The sequence below is a fragment of the Balaenoptera acutorostrata genome, chromosome 1 (genome assembly GCF_949987535.1).
Source record: "Balaenoptera acutorostrata chromosome 1, mBalAcu1.1, whole genome shotgun sequence".
NCBI lineage: Eukaryota > Metazoa > Chordata > Mammalia > Artiodactyla > Balaenopteridae > Balaenoptera > Balaenoptera acutorostrata.
Genome location: NC_080064.1, coordinates 28,393,210 through 28,414,276, shown reverse-complemented (window position 1 = coordinate 28,414,276; position 21,067 = coordinate 28,393,210). Strand labels below are relative to the sequence as shown.

The window sequence follows — 21,067 nt, the reverse complement described above, 5'->3', positions numbered from 1 at the left end:
ATATCAGCTATTATTTATTCATGTTCTCTTGGCAGGTCACCTTTCCAGACATGGGCAATAAAGAATGGTGCAGGGCACTTAACAGCGTCATCTTACGCCCCTTAGTTTCCTCCCAATCCCTTCCTCCATCTTCTCACCATTGGGTTTTGGTCTCTTTAAGAAGTCAACCATAACTGAGGAAAGAGGAATGCTGGGAAATCCACTCAGCTCAGGTCTGGAGCATAATGGGAAAGGGGGCGGAGACCAGGGTTACGCACGCGCAGTTGTCCGGGTGTTGCGTTGCAATGGATGAGGCGGAAAAATTCCCGTAAGAGAAAATAATCTTCGTCCCAGCGTGGGGGCCTTGGGTTCTACTCCCCCTTCCCCGGTCGGTGCGCCCCGGGAGCAGGGAAGCCACCAGAAGGTGAGCGCGGCCGGTAGCAGCGGGAGGGGCCGCGTGGGGCGGGGCGGCGGCCGCGCCACGTGACGAGGCGGGCGCTGGGCGGAAGCGGCGCCGTCGGGCGTTGCGGTTTCGCTGCAGGGACACGCTGACAGGCATTTGCGGGTCGCGTTCTCTCCAAAAGATACAAAGTTGCAGCGTTTGTACTCTGTGACAGGCGTGGGAATTATTAGTGGGGACGAGATTTTGGGAGCGATTACGACACGAGAGCCCATAGGTTGTTGTAACTGTGGCCGGTGGTTCTAAGTTCTCATCCCTCGCACTGGTCGTTAAGCCAGTTGCCCATTTCCATGTCTGGCTTGACTGGGTAAAGACAACTTTGGAGAGTTTCCTTTTTGCTTCAGGTGTACTACGTCCTGTTTAGGGGAAGGGAAGTCCGCTGAATGACTAATCTTGTTTACAAGAAGGCATATTGGGAAGCGAATCTCAGAGGGGCTCATTCCTGGGCACGGCCCCCCATGAGACCCTGCAGGTGGTCCACTTTAAGTAAGGGTATACCTGTTCATTTGTGGTGGCAACTTGCGCTCTCATCTATCTTTAAGCCGAGTTGGGGCCCTTATGGAGGCCTCTAGTGAAGGCTGAGTTAGAGGTGGGGGTGGGGAGCTTGGTGTGCCCCACTTTGAGAAATAGAAGCTGAGGTGGGCCTCCAAGTACTAATTCTCATGGACTCAGAAACAGTATTTCTGAGTCCTTTCTTCTAAGAGCTTGGTAACTTCCTCTCACGTGTTGGTCTGCCAGTCTAATTACCTCAGTAACTTTCAACATATAAAAGACCAGAGTATTTGTCTTTAAAGCTATCAGGGAAGTGGGAGCTATTGCTGTTAAGACTTTTTTTATGTGAAGGCAGCTACTAAAGAAGCAGAAGGCAGGAAGAAAGGAGAAGAGTCATGGCCCCAGAAGAGTTGTTTTTTTCAAATGCTTAGCTCTAAAACCTTGTGCTCAACACAAAGCTTTTGATATAGATAAACATGGAAAAAAAAAAAAAAGCCAGAATACCAATCCTTTATGTTGTGTTTTAGGAATCCAGCTATCCATCACCAAGAAGAAATCTATTAGTTTTAGACCGGGGAATTCCTTTACCTAAAAAATTAGAATGAAAGAACCTTTGGATGGTGAATGTGGCAAAGCGATGGCACCACAGCGGGGGCTTCTGGACAAAATTAAAGAAGAACCTGACAATGCTCAAGTAAGCATTTCATATTTATTAAAAAATTTTTTTTATTTCTTCTTTTCTACCTGGTGAATTCAAATTTTTAGTTAGTTTCTGACTTGTAAGGTAACCCAAACTGATTTTTTCCCCATTAGATGAGTAAATCACCTTTTCTGCTCTTTGAATGAAAAAAGATCTTGGTAACTCTATTATATTTCTTTTTGTGAGAAGAAAGTAATGTGTATTACCCTTTTTCCATTGGTACCTTTTTAAAAAATTCTCTTGTATCCGATAGTAGTTTCCGTTTATTCTGTAGGTATTTGTGGTCTACTCTATGCCAGGCTCTGGGGATCCAGGAGTGAGCAAAATCAGTTTAGTGCCTTCCCTCATAGAGCTTGCAGGTTAGTAGAGGAGATAGACATTACACAAGTAATTGATCACATGATATATATAATTACAAACTAAGACAAGTGCTGTGGAAGAAAAGCCTGAAATGGGGAATCTGACCTAGTTTTGATTGGGGGCAGGGGGCTAGAGAAGGATTTGTCAGCTGAATTATGAAGAATGAATTGACTAGGCGAAGGCATGGAGGAGAGTTCCAGGTAGAGTGATCTGCATACAGGAAAGCTCTGATTTGCAAAGATGCATGGTTCTTTTGAAGGACTGCGAGACCAGCGGGTCTGGAACAGAAGAGGTGCAAAAATGGTGATGACGATGATAGTGATGATCATAATAACAATACTAATAGTGGTATTAATATGTCAATATGTAGAGTATATTATATCATAGTAACATGACCTTATAAATACTAACTTATTACTATTAATACTTATATGTACTTAGACTGTGCCAGGCACCATTCTCACAACCATATTATTATCCCCATTTTAGAGATGAGGAAACCAAGTACAAAGAGGTCACGTAGTTTACCACAGATCACAGCTCATAAATGGCAAAGATTGAATTCAAACCCAGGTATCAGACTTCAGAGCCTATGCTATCCTACTTCTAGGATGAGGCACTAGGTAGTTTGGGGCCAGATTATGCAGAACCTTGTGGACCTTGTTACGAATTTTGGTCTTCTCCTGAGAGCTTTGGGAAGCCATTGTAGGGTTTTACTTGGGAAAACAAGATAAACATGTTTGGGAAGATCATATGGCTACCTTTTAGGGACCCAGATTGGAAATCTGTGGAGATTAGTGTGGAGAGACCAGTTAGTTGTTCTGGCAAAAAACGATTTTTTTTTTCCTTCGTGGACAGTTCTTTTGCTTTATACTCTAGTTATTGGCTTCATTGCATAAGCAAATCAATAATATTGAAAATATAAATAATAAAATAAGTAATAATGATAATACTCTATTTCTCATATTATCTCAAAGGCAGTGTCATTCCAGGACAGGGATGTCAAGTAGATGTTGTCTTGTTCATCCACTCCACGCCTTCCTAAAATGCTGTGCTGCGAAGGGTTCTGAGGTAGTGTCTACAGAATGTGGGGTGGGAGATGGTGGTATCCATGACACTTATTTTCCCTCCATATGGTAAATTCTTTCTCTTCTTTTTGCCAGAAGTAACCATTTGTTTGTCAAGTTTTGTGGGTTCTACCTTTTAAGAATTTTTTTTACCCTGCTCTTTCCTCCCTATTTTATTATTTCTCATCTGGACTTCTATAACAGTTTCCTATTCATCGTCATGTCTTCAGTCACATATCTCACCAAAACTCTGTATAGTGATACTCTTTTTTTTTTTTGAGGAACAAGAGCCAAGTTTTTAATTTGATCATTTCTTCTGTTAGAAGTACTCCTTAATGACATCCTTGGCCTGAGACTCTTTGCTTAACCACCACACAACTGCAACCATCTGCTTTACAGGGTTTTTCCTCTCTGTCAGTTTTACAGAGGCCTACCCATTCCCCTAGTTTCTTGTTACCATCAACCTTAATTAGGTTGATTTGTCATTCAGCACAAGGGCCTTTACCAACTTGACATAAGCTCATCAGAATTGGATGCAAGCACACAAAGATGGGCTTGGCACTTGTCTAAGGCTTTGGCAGCTTCGGAATCCCACATGCTAGACCGTCCTGGATGAGGGTGGTCTTCAGCACCTCTTGTAAAGCAGTATTAATGTCCATTACACCTCCAGTGGAAATGCTTTCCTCCACCAAGGCGGTGGGTTATGGCCACAGCAATGGGTTATGGGTGGAGCTGAATCTTGAATGCACCGGGGCCTCTACCTCCCACGCATTTCCCCAGCAACAGGGAAAGAGCACTATGGTACTCTTTATAGATCTGATGACACTGCTCTCTTTAAAGACCCTGTCTCCTCATGCGGGACAAAACATAAACTTTTTAAATTTTATTTATTTATTTATTTATTTATTTATTTTTGGCTGTGCTGGGTCTTCGGTTCGTGCGAGGGCTTTCTCCAGCTGCGGCAAGCGGGGGCCACTCTTCATCGCGGTGCGGGGACCGCTCTTCATCGCGGTGCGCGGGCCTCCCACCATCGCGGTCCCCCCCGCCGCGGGGCACAGGCTCCAGACGCGCAGGCTCAGCAGCCGTGGCCCACGGGCCCAGCCGCTCCGCGGCATGTGGGATCCTCCCAGACCAGGGCCCGAACCCGCGTCTCCTGCACTAGCAGGCAGACTCTCAACCACTGCACCACCAGGGAAGCCCGTCATAAACTTTTTAGTGTGACATCTGAACTATCCATGTTTAGGCCTTTGTTTTCCTCTTCAGTGTCATCACTCATCCTTCCCACCTTTTCTTTTCTTTCTTTTTTTTTTTAACATCTTTATTGGAGTATAATTGCTTTACAATGGTGTGTTAGTTTCTGCTGTATAACAAAGTGAATCAGCTATACATATACATATATCCCCATGTCTCCTCCCTCTTGCATCTCCGTCCCACCCTCCCTAACCCACCCCTCTAGGTGGTCACAAAGCACCGAGCTGATCTCCCTGTGCTATGTGGCTGTTTCCCATTAGCTATCTGTTTTACATTTGGTAGTGTGTATATGTCAGTGCCACTCTCTCACTTCGTCCCAGCTTACCCTTCCCCCTCCCCATGTCCTCAAGTCCATTCTCTACGTCTGCATCTTTATTCCTGTCCTGCCCCTAGGTTCTTCAGAACCTTTTTATTTTTAGATTCCATGTATATGTGTTAGCATACTGTATTTGTTTTTCTCTTTCTTTCTTTTTTTTTTTTTAACATCTTTATTGAAGTTTAATTGCCTTACAATAGTGTGTTAGCTTCTGCTTTATAACAAAGTGAATCAGTTATACATATACAATATGTTCCCATTTCTCTCCCCTCTTGCATCTCCCTCCCTCCCACCCTCCCCATCTCACCCCTCTAGGTGGTCACAAAGCACCGAGCTGATCTCCCTGTGCTGTGCGGCTGCTTCCCACTAGTTATCTATTTTACATTTGGTAGTGTATATATGTCCATGACACTCTCTTACCCTGTCACATCTCACCCCACCCCCTCCCCATATCCTCAAGTCCTTTCTCTAGTAGGTCTGTGTCTTTATTCCTGTCTTGCCACTAGCTTCTTCATGGCCTTTTTTTTTTTTTTTTTTCCCTTAGATTCCGTATATATGTGTTAGCATACTGTATTTGTTTTTCTCTTTCTGACTTACTTCACTCTGTATGACAGACTCTAACTCCATCCACCTCATTACAAATACCTCCATTTCATTTCTTTTTATGGCTGAGTAATATTCCATTGTATATATGTGCCACATCTTCTTTATCTATTCATCTGTCGATGGACACTTAGGTAGCTTCCATGTCCTGGCTGTTGTAAATAGAGCTGCAATGAACATTGTGGTACATGACTCTTTTTGAATTATGGTTTTCTCAGGGTATATGCCCAGTAGTGCTTCCCACCTTTTCTAATCTATGCTCCTGCAAACGATTTGCATTTCACAGAAAGGTATATTCTGTTGATTTTTAATTCCTTGCCTTTGCACATGCCATTTCTTCTGCCTGTGTATCCTAAACTGGGTAGCTTGGCAAAAAGTTCCTCCTCTTTTAAGATATAGTTTAACTGTCACTCAGGTAGAATTAGCCATTCTTTCTCTCTTTTTTTTTTTTTTTTAATCGTGTAGTGCTTTTACATTTATTATGGCATCTGGAGGTCAATGAATTTTGTTTTCCCGGGTCTGGTTTTATTTGATCTCAATTCCTTGCACAAAGACTGGCACATGCTCAATAATTAAAATAAAAGAGCCTGTGTTTCACAGATGAGGAAACTGAGCCTGACGGAATAAGTGACTTCACCAAGGTCTCATGGCACAGCTGGGATACAAAACCAGTTTTTTAAAATTCCAGATCCAATATTTCTTTCATCGTACCTTGCCTGTAGTATAAAAATTTAAGAAATATTGTACTGAGTTAATTGAGTATTCTTTCTGTATAAAAATTGTGATAATGAAAATCCCATTAACAGCTTACATTGTAAATTTAAGTGGATAGGGACCTACTTAGTTCCTTTTGGTTTATATTAATGCTTCAAGGTGAATAGGCTATAATTTTTCATGATTGAGAGTGTGGCCTATGATGGAAAAGCCAGTTGAACAAATAGTGTGTGCAATTTTTCATGTCATATTTGAATATTGGAAAATAGGAGGCAAAAAATTGAAAAGTTGAGTATTTTATGATATACTAAGGGTCTGTTCCGGATATTAAAGCTATAGTTGAGCTCTCATTCAGTCGTTCAGTGACTTTTATTCCTGTTTATATAACCTAAAGCACTTGTTGAACACCATTGTAAGCAGTTTACATGTGACGCTTACAACCCTAGAGTTAAGTACGTTATTATCCCCACTTTACATACAAGGAAACAGAGAGACAGATGGTAACTTGCTAAACTAAATGTAACACAACTAGTAAGTGGGTGAGTTAGCATTTGAACCCAGGCAGTCTGGTTCAAGAGCCCAAACCCTTAAGTGGGATGCTAAGCTTTGTTAGTTATTTTGTTTTCAGAGGAGCTACAAAGATGAAAAGATAGGGCCTCTGCTCTCAAGAGAATTGATAGTGTAAGGGGGAATAAAGGTATGGAAATGGGAGAGGTAATTATTTGCTGGGTGACTGCTCCCTGCCAGAAGGTATGCTAAGTATGTCTTACCTATTCTCATTTAAACTCTACAAACATAGGAGGGAAGTATCCTTACCCCATTTTACAAAAAAGGGAACTGAAGGAAGGACAGGTTAAGTAACTTGCAAACTCAAAGGAAGCATCAGAACTAAAGTAGGAACTTAGTTTTGACTGGCTTCAAACATATTCTTTCTGTTGCTTTGTGCCACTTCTGTACAGATATAAAATCACAGTATTATGTAATTACTGTAATTTTAAATATTGTGTAAGGTGCATTGGGAGCACAGGGAAAGGATCCCTTATATCTGTCTAGGGAGGAGAGGAAGGCTTCACAGGGTGGGTAGCGCTTGAGTTATAGCAATTGATTAAGATCTTCAGACAGAGAGAAGAGCATGTGCCAAGTCATGGAGGGGTGAGAGAATGTGGTGTGTTTAGTGGTTGAGTATTTCAGTAGTAAAGTGGGAGAAGAGAATAGATTTTAGATGCTTAGGTAGAATTGATCCAACTTAGAGATAGCAAATGAAATATGAGGGTCAAGGAGGATCCAGGAATACTCAAGAGGTTTCTGGCTTCAGTAAGTTGAGTTTGTGATGATACCATTTACTGAGGGGCTAGGAACAGGATTGGGGGGAAGTAATAAGTATTGGAATCTGTTGTGTTTAAGGGGCTTGTGGGACATTCAAGTGGTAATTTGCACTGGGAGGCATTTGCCCATATGGATGTGGTATTTAGAGATCAGAGAGTTATCTACCTGTAGGTATAGTGTTGCCAGATAAAAATGTAGAATGCTCAGTTAAATTTTTTTTTTTTTTTTTTAAATTATTTATTTATTTATTTTTGGCTGTGTTGGGTCTTCGTTTCTGTGCGAGGGCTCTTCTCTCTAGTTGCGGCGAGCGGGGGACACTCTTCATTGCGGTGCGCGGGCCTCTCACTATCGCGGCCTCTCTTGTTGCGGAGCACAGGCTCCAGACGCGCAGGCTCAGTAGTTGTGGCTCACGGGTCTAGTTGCTCCGCGGCATGTGGGATCTTCCCAGACCAGGGCTCGAGCCCGTGTCCCCTGCATTGGCAGGCGGATTCTCAACCACTGCGCCACCAGGGAAGCCCTGCTCAGTTAAATTTGATTACCAAATGAACAATGAATATTTTTTCATATAAATATGTTGCATGCAATGTTTGGGACTTACTTATACTAAAGAACTATTTGTTGTTTATTTGAAATTCAGATTTAACTGGTCATTTTATATTTTTATTTGCTATATCTGATAACCCTATATAGGTGATAAAGTCGAGAAGAGAGAGTAGAGCTCAGGATAGAAAGCTGGGAACTAGATTAATTCAGTGCTTCAAAATGGCTTCAAAGTAGTCCCCCAAGCAGCAGCCTCATCATTCCCTGGGAACTTGTTAGAAACGTATATTCTTGGGCCCTGCTCCAGACCTGCTGAACCAGAAATTCTGAGCCTGAAACCCAACACTCTATGTCTTAATAAGACTTTTAGGGGCTTCTGATGCCACTGAATTTGGAACCATTGACTTCAGGGGTGAATATAAGATCAATGAAGGATACTAAGAAATAGTAACGGTGAATTGAAGTAATAACATAATCTGAAGACAACCAGTGGAATCATTGGCAGTGTCAGATGTATCTGAGAAGCCAAGTAAGATAAAACCTAAAATTGTTTGTTGAATTACGCAATAGTGAGATGATTGGTTATCTTAAAACACCTTCAGTTGAAGCAGTAGCCTGATTGCATTGTGTTCAGGAGGGAATCAAAAGTGAGGAAGTAGAGAAAGAATGGAATACTTTTTCTCTAAGTTCGGTTGTAAAGGGAGAGAGAAGAGAGGGCAGTAGTTCCTTAGGGAATAAGTTCCTTATAAGCTGAAGGGAAGAAACCTATATGGAGGTTGTGAAAGGAACAAAGGCAAGAATGACTGAGACTGTCTTGAGGATCTCCACATTTGCTGCCCATGCTGAACTTTTGCTGAACTCTCTAACGTAAAACTGCTGAATAGTTGCTGAGTTGCGAAAAGGAAAGAACAATGCTGAGAACTGGACTCTTTCTGGACTAAGGAAGCCATACCTTTCCCTAGTAATGGATGAGACGTGCTTGATAACCCAGTTGTATGAACAGAACAGATTTATCGTCCAGTCCACATTCTTGGTAAACAGCTTGTGTAAGCCTTCGTGAACTTCCTCCTTTTCCCCATAGAAACCTCTACCCATTTTCCTCCAATGGGACACTATTCTGGGTTCTTCCAGAATCTGTGATCCCTGAATTACAATTCTAAGAACCCAAATAAACTACCTTTTTGCCTCTTTACGGTTCATGCTGCTTTTAGTTGACAAAGTGGAGAGAGGCTGAGGACACACAAAGACAGTATGAAGTGCTGTAAGAAGGGAGAGGGAAAGGGATCCTGAACATAAGCACTGTTTTAGTCATGGCTGAGAAGGTTGCCTTTTCCTGTAAGGTTCAAGGACAGTTTGCTGATCAATTTGTAGGCATGGTGGAGGGGGGGAATCAGGATGTTACAGGAATTCTTACTTAGCTGCTTCTGTTTTCTTGGTGAAATAGAAACATTATTGAGCAGGAAGTATGTGGGGTTGGGACTTATGAGTGATGGAGGTGTGGAACAGTTACTTTATGAAGTAAAAGAAACTGACTAGGGAAATGTAACAGGCATATTAGAAAAATACTAGAGATTGAGTTGATGGTAAGATGATAATTTTTTATTGAGTCTTAAGTGTTCTTTTTGGTAAGTTGAAGGAGGTGTATATAGGTACTTTTAACTTCCTCCTTTTTTTGCAAGTGCCAATAAATAAATATTGTTATTTAAGTATAATGTTTAAGAACATTTGAATTGAATGAACTTGAATGTCCACTTTGAATTGAATGAACTTAGATTCATTCATTCAACAAATATTTATTCGATGTCATAATTATGAAAATAGTAAGAGCTAGCATTTTTGTTCCTAAATCATGTTTAACTTCTGGCTAACTGTAAGGCATCACAATACATACTTTATTTGTATTAAATCATTTATCCCCCATAAATCTAGTCCAGTGGGTTAGATAATATTATCTTTATAGATAAGGAAGTTGAAACTGAGAAAGATTAAATAACTTGTTTAAGAACCGGGATCGCTAGTGTTCTGGCATTCCTGCGGCATACCCCTTTCCTTTTCTTCCCTTCTTGGGGCCTTGGGGTCATGGGCAGCATTCTGTATTCTGGCGGGTTGGTGCAACGCTTGAGTGGCCTGGCAGGGGAGTGGGCCACATGCGTGTGGAGGGCACTGTGGACCGGAGGGAGGCACACAGTATGGCTGAAAACCGAGAGCCCCGCGGGGCCGTCGAGGCTGAGCTGGACCCGGTTTAGTACACCCTGTGGATGTGGCTTCCCCACTGCCTGCGCCGGAAGCCCAGTGACATTTCTGTCAACATGAAGACTGACGTTAAGGCCCAGCTGGCCCACTGCCAGAAACTGCTGGACGGACGAGCATGGGGTCAGAACTCATGCACTGAGATCTACATCCACGGCTTGGGCCTGGCCATTAACTGCACCATCAACATTGCCCTACAGCTTCAGGCTGGCAGCTTCGGGTCCCTGCAGGTGGTGCCAGTACCTCCACTGTGGAGCTTGTCGATGAGCTGGAACCAGAGACTTACACGTGAGAGCTGCTGACCCAGATCTACAACAACTCAGTCATCCACATCTGTGTCTTCAGGGTCGCACCCAAGTAATTGAAATGAGGCTGGCCTGTCTTATCTACCCACTGCATACAACTAGGCTCAGATATGGCTCTACTGAGTACTGTCATGGACCTTCTACCAGAGGCATGTAGGAAAAAGCCTGTCCTCCTTGCAGCCCCGAGGACTATGAATTCAGAGGGCGAATATTGTCTTTTGTTGGGCCCAAGCAGTGGGTCTTTCTGAATCTTTGTGTTCTGTAACCATTGTCCTATACAGTCAAACGTATCAAGTTGTGTTGGTGCCCGGCCACCCCACTGCAAAAAAAAAAAAAAAAAAAGAACCAGGATCACACCTGTTTCTGTCTGCTCTTGGAACCCATAGTCTTCTTTGTTATGTTGACTGTGCTGGGTGTTGAATGTACAGAGGTGGAAAAACAGATATGGTCCCTGTCCCTAGTGGACATGGTCCTTTTGGTCCATGTGTATGTGTGGGGGAGGAGGAGGGGTGTTAGACATTAAACAGATTATCACCCAAATAAATATGATATGATGTATTATGACAAGTGCTATGAGTGAAAGGAGATGGGAGAAGCTACAACAGGGGAACTTAATTTCAATTGGGGACCAGGGTTTGAATTCATTATAGTAATTATGTTATATTGTATTTGTACATTTAGGAGGGAGACAGCATGGGTTTTGAAACAGAGAGACCTGGGTTTGATTCCCATCTGTGAACTTAGTATCTTTGTGACCTTGGACAAGTTGATGAACATCTCTAAGCCTCACTTTCCTCATCCATAAAGAAGGTTCAATAATTCTTACCTTATAGGCAGCAGTTTGTTTGGTGCCATAGCGTACATCACGGGAAGTGATAAATTAATGCAGTGGTTCTTAATCTTCGGCATTTAATATTCCAAAGAAATTCCAGAGTAACTTTGGGAACTGATACATTTGTCATTTATTTTGCTAAGTACAGGGAGATTAAAAATACAACTACCATTTATTATCACCATTGTTTCAAAAAAGTAAGACTATTTTTAAAAACTTTGAGGGCTTCCCTGGTGGCGCAGTGGTTAAGAATCTGCCTGCCAGTGCAGGGGACACGGGTTCGAGCCCTGGTCCGGGAAGATCCCACATGCCATGAAGCAACTAAGCCCGTGCACCACAACTACTGAGCCTGCGCTCTAGAGCCCGCGAGCCACAACTACTGAAGCCCACGTGCCACAACTACTGAGCCCATGCACCACAACTGCTGAGCCCGCGAGCCACAACTACTGAAGCCCACGTGCCTAGAGCCCGTGCTCCGCAACAAGAGAAGCCACCACAATGAGAAGCCCGCACACCGCAACAAAGAGTAGCCTCCACTCGCCACAACTAGAGAAAGCCTGCGCACAGCAACGAAGACCCAATGCAGTCACAAATAAAATAAATAAAATACTATAACTAAAAAAAAAGAACACTGTCATTTAAAAAAATAAACTTTATTTGAAATATGTAAGGCTGTTTTAACAACCCCCCCGCCCCCTGCCGCTCCAAAATGTAGGGTAGTTCTGATCTCAGAATAAGGGGCACTCTTTTTCAAGTTAGGTATATGTATTTTAATTTCTTTCATGATTACGTGTTATTTTAAAGCATTTTGAAGAATATATTAAAGATAAACCTGATTTAGGCTGTGTTGATTTTTTGTATAATGAGCAGATTGCATTGAAACTTGTGTCTTTTCTGACATTAAGAGATACGCCACTTGCAACTCTGTTGGCTAAAATTACTAATTTGATTCAAACTCTAAATCATTCAGATTTAATTTCATTTATTGCTCCCTTATAAACACAGCCTATAAAAGGGTTAGTGCTCAGCATTGAAATAGCTGTGTATTACTCCCATATATCAAGATTACATTTGAGAAGTAGATATAACTATCATAAAAGATTCTTCAGGGGCTTCCCTGGTGGCGCAGTGGCTGAGAATCTGCCTGCCAATGCAGGGGACACGGGTTTGAGCCCTGGTCTGGGAAGATCCCACATGCCAGTGGAGCAACTGGGCCCGTGAGCCACAATTACTGAGCCTGCGCGTCTGGAGCCTGTGCTCCGCAGTAAGAGAGGCCGCGACGGTGAGAGGCCCGTGCACCGCGATGAAGAGTGGCCCCCACTAGCCGCAACTAGAGAAAGCCCTCGCACAGAAACGAAGACCTAACGCAGCCATAAATAAATAAATAAATAAATAAAAGTTTAAAAAAAAAAAAAAAAAAAAAAAAAGATTCTTCAATTCTAAAGATCCTTTTTGTAAAGATTAAATCTAGGGCTTCCCTGGTGGTGCAGTGGTTAAGAATCTGCCTGCCAATGCAGGGCACACAGGTTCGAGCCCTGGTCTGGGAAGATCCCACATGCTGTGGAGCAACTAAGCCCGTGTGCCACAACTACTGAGCCTGCGCTCTACAGCCTGCGAGCCACAGCTCCTGAGCCTGTGTACTACAACTACTGAAGCCTGTGCACCTAGAGCCTGTGCTCCGCAACAAGAGAAGCCACCGCAATGAGAAGCCTGCCCACTGCAACGAAGAGTAGCCCCCGCTCGCCGCAACTAGAAAAAGCCCGCACGCAGCAACGAAGACCCAACGCAGCCAAAAAAAAAAGAAAAAAAAAGATTGAATCTAGTCTGATAACTTGTAAATTTTGACTTTTGAGGTATTTGAAGGCGATTACGACTATAATGTAGAAGAGATGAATATGACAGTTATTTTTTTGTTTGAATTTCTAGTTTCCTCAGTACTAACACTGTATTCATTTCTCTCTCTCTCTTCTTTTTTTCTTTAAGGAATATGTACATGCTTCAAAGCCGAAAACTCAAGAAAGTGAACTGAAAATTAGTGCTGTCTTTTCAGTCAGTGACAGTCCTCTTGGTAAGAAACAGAACTGTAAGTTAGTTAGAATCAGTATTTGTTATATTCTGACGAGTAGAATTAAGGGAAAGTACCTCATGTAAGTCTTTTTCTTCCTTTAGACAAAGCAGTGCTTTTCAAACTGGCTAGCTGGTCTTGACCAGTATTTTAAAAAGTGGAATATAATTACAGTTGATCCTTGAACAACATGGGTTTGAACTGTGCAGGTCCACTTACAGGTGATTTTTTTCAATAAATATAGTACCTGTATTTTTATTCTACAGATCTGTAAATTAAGTGTGGGGACATTTTTATGTTCCATTGGAGATCACAATATGTGGAATCAGAAGAACTAGGGTTTGAGTCCTGATTCTATCCAGACTGTTTCAGCTTCCTGCCCTTGGATGAGTCATTTCTTTTTTTCAGTTCTTTTGTTTTTGAGACAGAGATAGCAGGACACGGATTTTTGACTGCGTGGGGTCGGCGCCCCTAACCTCTGAGTTGTTTAAGGGTCAACTGTATATCAATGTGGTGCATATAGTAAGGAAACGTTATTTCATGAAACTACTGTTTCAGTTATTAAATTTTATATACATATACACACACATGCATGCACACACATGCACATACAGATGTATGTGTGTGTCTCTTGGGTTATAATGTGAAATGTAGTTCTAACTATGTGTCATGGTTAAAAAGTTTGAAGCTGCCTGTTTTAGAGTGGTTATTGCCTCAATATTGGATTTCAAGACTGAGGGAATTTGTCCTAAAAAATAGAGAATGTATATATGTTCATGTTGATGTGAAAACAGTTTTTGTTGTTGTTGTTTTTTTTCTTATTTTGTTTTTATAGCCCAACAGTTGACCCCAGGCTTTCAGCTTTCTCTTGCATCATCTGGCCCAAATATATCGCTTCCTTCAGTTCCAGCCGTAGCTATTCAGGTTTTTTGTTCTGGTTGCAAAAAAATGCTTTATAAGGGGCAAACTGCATTTCATAAGACAGGATCTACTCAGCTCTTTTGCTCCACAAGGTGCATCATCGGATATTCTTCACCTGTCTGCCTACCACCTCCTCCCAAGAAAACCTGTGCAAACTGCTCAAAGTATGAAATTCTTAATTATATCCCTTACTTTTTAAGTGTTTTTAGTTCAAATATGCTATTGCTATTTTAAATCTCTTTAGCTTATTTCCCTGGAAATACTTTTTAGCTAATTGAGAAGTTTGCAAATTCTAAAGTTTTGTAAAGTTAAATAAGTGACTTGATGTAAAAAAGTATTGCTTAGACCAGTTTTCCTGTCTCTTTCAATTAGAAAGAAATAAATTATTTGTGAGAAACTATAGGACCACTCATATATTGTGTCTACTGTAATTGTAGACAACTGTTCAAAATTATGTTATCTTGAAAGTTATTGAAGTATAGAATGAAATAATATCACCCATATAATAGTATATGAAAGTTATTTAATTCTTTAGAAGGTAAATGGCCACAAAAATAATGCATTTATTCCTGAAAAGTCCTTGCGAACTTTTGTTGGGGGTCATTGTTACTTTATAATAATGCACAGATGCAGAGAGAGGAAGAAATAGCAACGAAGTTACATAAACTTCTTTCTCTACCTCAGTAAGTTTGAAGAATTTGGCACGTTTTACCTATTTGTGTGGTAGTGCAATTCTAGGAATACAGTATGTTGTCAGTAGTCACTAATGTAGAGCAAGGAAAGTTAAGAGCTTGGTTTTAGATTGTAGCTCTATCACTTACTAGCTATATGACCTTGGGCCAGATATTTAACCTTTCTAAGCCTTAGTTTCTTCATTGGTAAATAGTATCTACTTCCTCAGGTTTTAATGAGACAGTGTTGGCACAGGACCTAGCACATAGCAAATGCTTAATAAGTGGGATCCTATTACTTTGAATAATAAATTTGGTATTATGTATATTTAACATATAATTTATAGGCCTCTATTTTGTCTTTGGCGATATATGATAGTTTCTTTATCTGCTTGGTGTGTTGGCCTTAGGTATCTAAAAGTAGATCCTGTTAAAATGGAAATCCCCAACTAAAAGGAAAGAGGAATTTTAAAACATTTTACTTAAATATTCAAATTTAGTTTTGTTCCAAAATGCCCTTCTAATACCTTACTTTAACTCTTTTATGTCATTCTCATGAAACTGATCTGGAAGAGTACATTTAGTTTTTTGTTTTTAGATATTCAATCTCAACATATCAAATATCAAAAGGAAGTTAATTAAATTTTAAAGAGCATAACACTGCCTGTACATCCAAATACATATTCTCTTAAAAGTAGTCACTCTTGTCCTTGGCTTTTTACCACAATGCTGTTGTTATTCAAAATTTTTTTTTGTCTCTTGATTTTGCATTGCCTTCAGAGGCTGTGAAACATTCCTTTAGACTAAGTTAGGTGATAAATCTATCTTTCAAGCTGGGGTTTGATTTTTGCACATTGCCAGAAGTTACTTGATGTCTTACCAGCTGACTACTGTAGATGATTAAACTGAGTCATACTGTTAAACATGGTCTCTGACTATAAAATTAAAAAGTTGTGCTTAGAGTTCTTATAAACTAAAAGAGAAATTAGAAAAAATGTTTGAGCCATGTTGTTGGGAGAGGTATGGTTTCTCTAAGATAAATGTTAAGATGTAACATATATTTGGATGTGTAAGGTTTAGAATGCATTTATATTTATGTGCACAGATTTCATTAAAAAGTCATTCTCATTGGTTTACTTATATATTCATAGCACTGGCAGATTTACATTATTAAATAAAATTCTTAATTGCTTTGATTTTAGTAGAAAAATTACTTTTCACAATTAATACTTCATCTGCATGTAGGCATATCCACTTGGTTTCCAAGATTCACTGTCGTATTAGTAAGGCTTGGTGAGTTTTAGAACATTAAAGTAGTGCTCTGTTGCTGTTTCTTTATATTTTTAATTATTTTTTATTTTGGCCGTGTGGTGCGGCATGCAGGATCTTAGCATGAGGGATCTTAGTTCCCTGACCAGGCATCAAACCTGAGCCCCCTGCATTGGGAGCACGGAGTCTTAACCACTGGACCACCAGGGAAGTCCCTGTTGCTGTTGTTATTCTTTCGTAGTTTACCATGGAGTTCTGTATAATAAAGGTACAGGATGGAAGGCAGAATAGTGGAATGATGAAGTCCATGGACTGTAGAATCAGACTGCCTCGATTTGTATTCTGGCTTCACTGCTTACCAGCTGAATGACTTTGGCAAGTCATTATTTAACCTGATTTGGTGTCCTAATAATACTTACCTTACAGAGTTTTTTGATAATTAAATTGGATAATTTGAGTAAAGAGAACAATGTCTGGCACATAGAAATTACCCAGTACATTATTGTAGTACATAATATTATTGCCATTAATTTTCTTTACTTTGTGGTCATTAATTAGAAACTAGTGTTTCTAGTTAATGACTGTTTCCTTCAATTTTTAAACTTGTCAGAAGAATGGCAATAACTTAGTCTCTGTTTTTACTGGCAGTGCTTATTGTAACAATTAGCTCTTACAGAATAACTCTACAAGTCTCATAGAACAACTCAGTTATTTGTATTCTTTTTGTTTCATTCTTGTTTCCATCTGTCCTCTGATACCAAGCCTTAATAGCGCTTTTGTCCGTCATTTGTTTCTTTGGTCTCTTCAGTTATAGTGAAGATTATATATCATGCTAATTTTTAATGCTAATCTTTGGTAGTTCATCTGTTTCCCAAATCTTACATTTAAATAAAAAGTTTTTTCATCCCTTGTTTCATTCATGTTTCTACTCTTGGCAGCTACTGGCTAGTAAGAGGACAAGTGTTTTGTGGTCTGGAGTTATGGGATGGTCACTTGTTCTGTTGGCTCCAGTGGATGAAACTTGGTTGGAGCTGGAAGCCTCAATGTTTTTTTCATGAGCATCTGGCTAGATATATTTTAAATGTAGTACTCCTTCAACACATCTATGAATTCAGTATTATAAACTCCGTTTTATACATGAGGAAATTGAGACAGTAATTGCCTCACTCATTGTCACTCAGATGATAAGTAATAGAACTAATCATCAAACCCAGTTTTCCAGATGCCTTTTCCAGGGCCACCCATTTACTACTATACAATAGCTGCCCTTAGTAAATGTAGTTATTTTAGCTCACAAAGAGGAAGAAATTACAATTACGAAGGACACATTTCATTTTGCCTTTGTTATTTATTTTTAGAGACATTTTAAATCCAAAGGATGTGATCACAACCCGATTTGAAAATTCCTCTCCTAGCAAAGATTTCTGCAGCCAATCATGCCTTTCTTCTTATGAACTAAAGAAAAAACCTGTTGTTACCATATATACCAATAGCATTTCAACTAGGTGCAGTATGTGTCAGAAGAATGCTGATGTAAGTTACATTTCACCTTTATTGGGATTCTCTTCACAGATTAGAGGTTTTTAACCGGCTTTGCTTATTTTGTATCTGTATGTGTTTTTTTATTTCCTAGATTCGATTTGAAGTTAAATATCAAAATGTGGTACATGGTCTTTGTAGTGATGCCTGTTTTTCAAAATTTCATTCTACCAACAACCTTACCATGAACTGTTGTGAGAACTGTGGGAGCTATTGCTATAGTAGCTCTGGTCCTTGCCAGTCCCAGAAGGTTTTTAGTTCAACAAGTATCACAGCATATAAACAGGTATGAATATCAGTCTGTTGTGTACAGTTGGGCTTACCCCTTCTGAGATGGCTGCACAGGGATGAAGTGCAGAATAAAAGAGTGAGCTCTTCCCACCAGTTGATCTTGGTGTGTGATTTCCCCTCCTGAAAAATGGGATAGATTCTGATGCTGTAAGGGTTGATTTTGATAGTGAGATGATATAGGTGAACTACGTCATTTTTTAGGGTTTCCTTCATGGCCAAGAATTCACAAATATAATTTCATGATTTGCTATGAGTCTGAAATATTCTGTGACATATTGATAGTGAAGAAAACCCCATATTATTGTGAATAAACTATGACCAAAGTTAAAAGATGATACTATCAGCAAATATAAAACATATCTTTTTCCTTTTAGAAAATATATATTTTAAATGTGTTTTTTTTTTAGAGGAATTCCTTTATTTTTATTTTTTATTTATTTATTTATTTATTTATTTTTGGCTGTGTTGGGTCTTTGTTTCTGTGCGAGGGCTTTCTCTAGTTGCGGCGAGCGGGGGCCACTCTTCATCGCGGTGCGCGGGCCTCTCACTGTTGCGGCCTCTCCCGTTGCGGAGCACAGGCTCCAGATGCGCAGGCTCAGTAGCTGTGGCTCACGGGCCTAGTTGCTCCGTGGCATGTGGGATCTTCCCAGACCAGGGCTCGAACCCGTGTCCCCTGCATTGGCAGGCAGATTCTCAACCACTGCGCCACCAGGGAAGCCCTAAATGTGTTTTGGAATGAATTGTAATTATTCTGGCAACATTGCCTTATTAGAATACTGTAGCTTTTTTTTTTTTTCTATTTTCTATTTTCCAACTGCCTTTTTAAAAATTTTAGCTAATTTTTATTTATTAGTTTCATTACTAAATATATTAATTTGTGTCAATTTAATTATTGCTGAATAATATGGGGTCTTTAAAAAGCTATTTTTTTAAAAAGGTATAAATGATAATTAAAAGTTTTTTTCAGTTAGGATGTTTGGTTTATTTTTAATTCCTTTGAGCAGTTGGTAATAGATGTTCATCTTTGGAAAGTATCTCTTTTCTAGACTCTTAGCCACTTTTTGCAGTCTGGTTACTACTTTCACATGAATAAAATCCATGTTTTATATATGTGTGTGTGTGTATATATATATACATATATATATGTATTCCAAAAATCAGTTCCATTCCTGATTTTGTTACTGGTATTATACCCTATCAACTGCATGAATGATGTTCCTCTTTTACCAGGAATATTATGTATTGTAACTTTGCAATTTATATTTTCCTTCCTTTTACTTCCCTATTTAATTCATTACTAAAAGACCTTATATTGTGTCAGTGACAGTATAGGGTAGCAGTTAGGAGCTTGGACTTTGGAGCCAGATGAAGTAAGTTTAGTCTCCTACTTTATTGTTTATTTGTTAATTTAAAGTTTGTTTAAATTTTTCAAAAAAAATGTATAATTTTTTAAAGTATCTCACTATGTTATTGAAAAGATTTTATGGTACAGTGTATATAAATTGCTTAGTGTGGGGCCTGCTCATGGTAAGCGCTCAGTAAGTAATAACACTGGTGATTTATATAAATGGTAGCCATTATTACTGTTGTTGTTTCTTAAAACATGAATAACCTTACGGGCAAATTTTATTATGAAACTCAGCTTGAACTACAGGTAGTACTGTAGAATCTCCTAATATACATTAAACATCTTTTCTATCTCCTGCTAAAGAGTCTTCCTAGTTAAGTAACCTTCAAGGTGGTAGACTCTATTCTAGATTGATGTCCAAGTCTGTCCTGAGGGTGGTCCTTTGGTTCATGGATTACTTGGTCCTCTCTGATTATTTGTGATGAGAGAAGTATGTTATGACTAATTAGTTATTACATTTAATGTGTTTTGTTGTTGCTAATATATATGAGTAGTTACTAATTTTTTTCAGTTTACATTTTACAGGCATACCTCAGAAATATTGTGGGTTTGGTTCTAGACCACTGCAATAAAGCAAGATTATATATATCAATTCTTATATACACATACACACGAATATAATTTATATATATACATATATATATAATTGATATATATTCTTGGTTGAAAGAGGTATGTTTCACGTCTGTGTGGGTCCTTTCAAAAAGTAAAGAGCTAATCCTTAAATAATTCTAAAATAGTGTTTATAGACATTTCATCAGTTAAGAGTTTTAGAGACATGTGATTGAGTTCATCCAGTTTCTGTAGCTAGGAAAGCAGCTTACTAGATAACTAACTTAGATAGATTATGTCTTTTCTTCACCTTTAGAAAGAGAGGGCATTTATAGACATACCTCAGAGATACTGCATGTTCAGTTACAGACCACCACAATAAAGCAAATATTGCAATAAAGTGACACACAAATTTTTGGTTTCCCAGTGCATACAACAGTTACGTTTACACTATACTGTAGTCTGTGAAGTGTGCAATAACATTATGTCTTAAAAAAACAATGTGCATACCTTAATTTAAAAATGCTTTATTGCTTAAAAATGCTAACATTCATCTGAGCCTTCAGCGAGTTGTAATCTTTTTGCTGGTGGACGGTCTTGCCTCGATGTTGATGGCTGCCAACTGCTCAGGGTGGTGATTACTGAAGGCTGGGGTGGCTGTGGCAGTTTCTTAAAATAAGACAATTAAGTTTGCTGCATGGATTGACTCTTCCTTTCATAAACGATTTCTCTGTGGTATGCAGTGCTGTTTGATAGCATTTGACCCTCAGTAGAACTTCTTTCAGAATGGGAATCAATCCTGTCAAACCCTGTTGCTGCTTTATCAACTAAATTTATGTAATATTCTAAATCCTTTGTTGTCATTTCAGCAGTCCTCTTCACCAGAAGTAGATTCCATCTCAAGACACCACTTTTTTGCTCATCCATAAGAAGCAACTCCTTGTTCATTAAAGTTTTGTCCTGAGATTGCAGAAATTGAGTCACATCTTTCGGGCTCCACCTCTAATTCTTGTCTTCTTGCTATTTCCACCAATCTGCAGTTACTTTATTCACTGAAGTCTTAAACCCCTCAAAGTCATCCATGAAAGTTGGAGTCAACTTCTTCCAAACTCCTGTTAATGTAGATATTTTGACCTCTTCCCATGAATCACTTATG

General features: G+C 39.6%; 1 protein-coding gene and 2 pseudogenes across 4 annotated transcripts in view; 2 read left to right on the top strand and 1 right to left on the bottom strand.

Annotated features, from left to right (window-relative positions):
- The first annotated feature begins 247 nt into the window (after positions 1–247).
- The window catches only part of ZMYM6 (zinc finger MYM-type containing 6), a 46,452-nt gene continuing 25,632 nt past the window's right edge, over positions 248–21,067 (top strand). Inside the window, exons 1-6 of one of the 4 annotated variants that reach the window (XM_057555922.1) lie at positions 248–307; positions 1,459–1,625; positions 13,179–13,263; positions 14,096–14,345; positions 17,480–17,654; positions 17,755–17,946. In XM_057555922.1, coding sequence (XP_057411905.1) covers positions 1,533–1,625; positions 13,179–13,263; positions 14,096–14,345; positions 17,480–17,654; positions 17,755–17,946 — 795 coding nt within the window. In that variant the 5' untranslated portion in view covers positions 248–307; positions 1,459–1,532. The other 3 variants (XM_007182492.2, XM_007182493.2, XM_007182494.2) reach the window with 3 other exon arrangements.
- On the bottom strand, positions 3,378–3,759 carry LOC114237994 (40S ribosomal protein S12-like; annotated as a pseudogene).
- On the top strand, positions 9,998–10,419 carry LOC103013164 (ribonuclease P protein subunit p20-like; annotated as a pseudogene).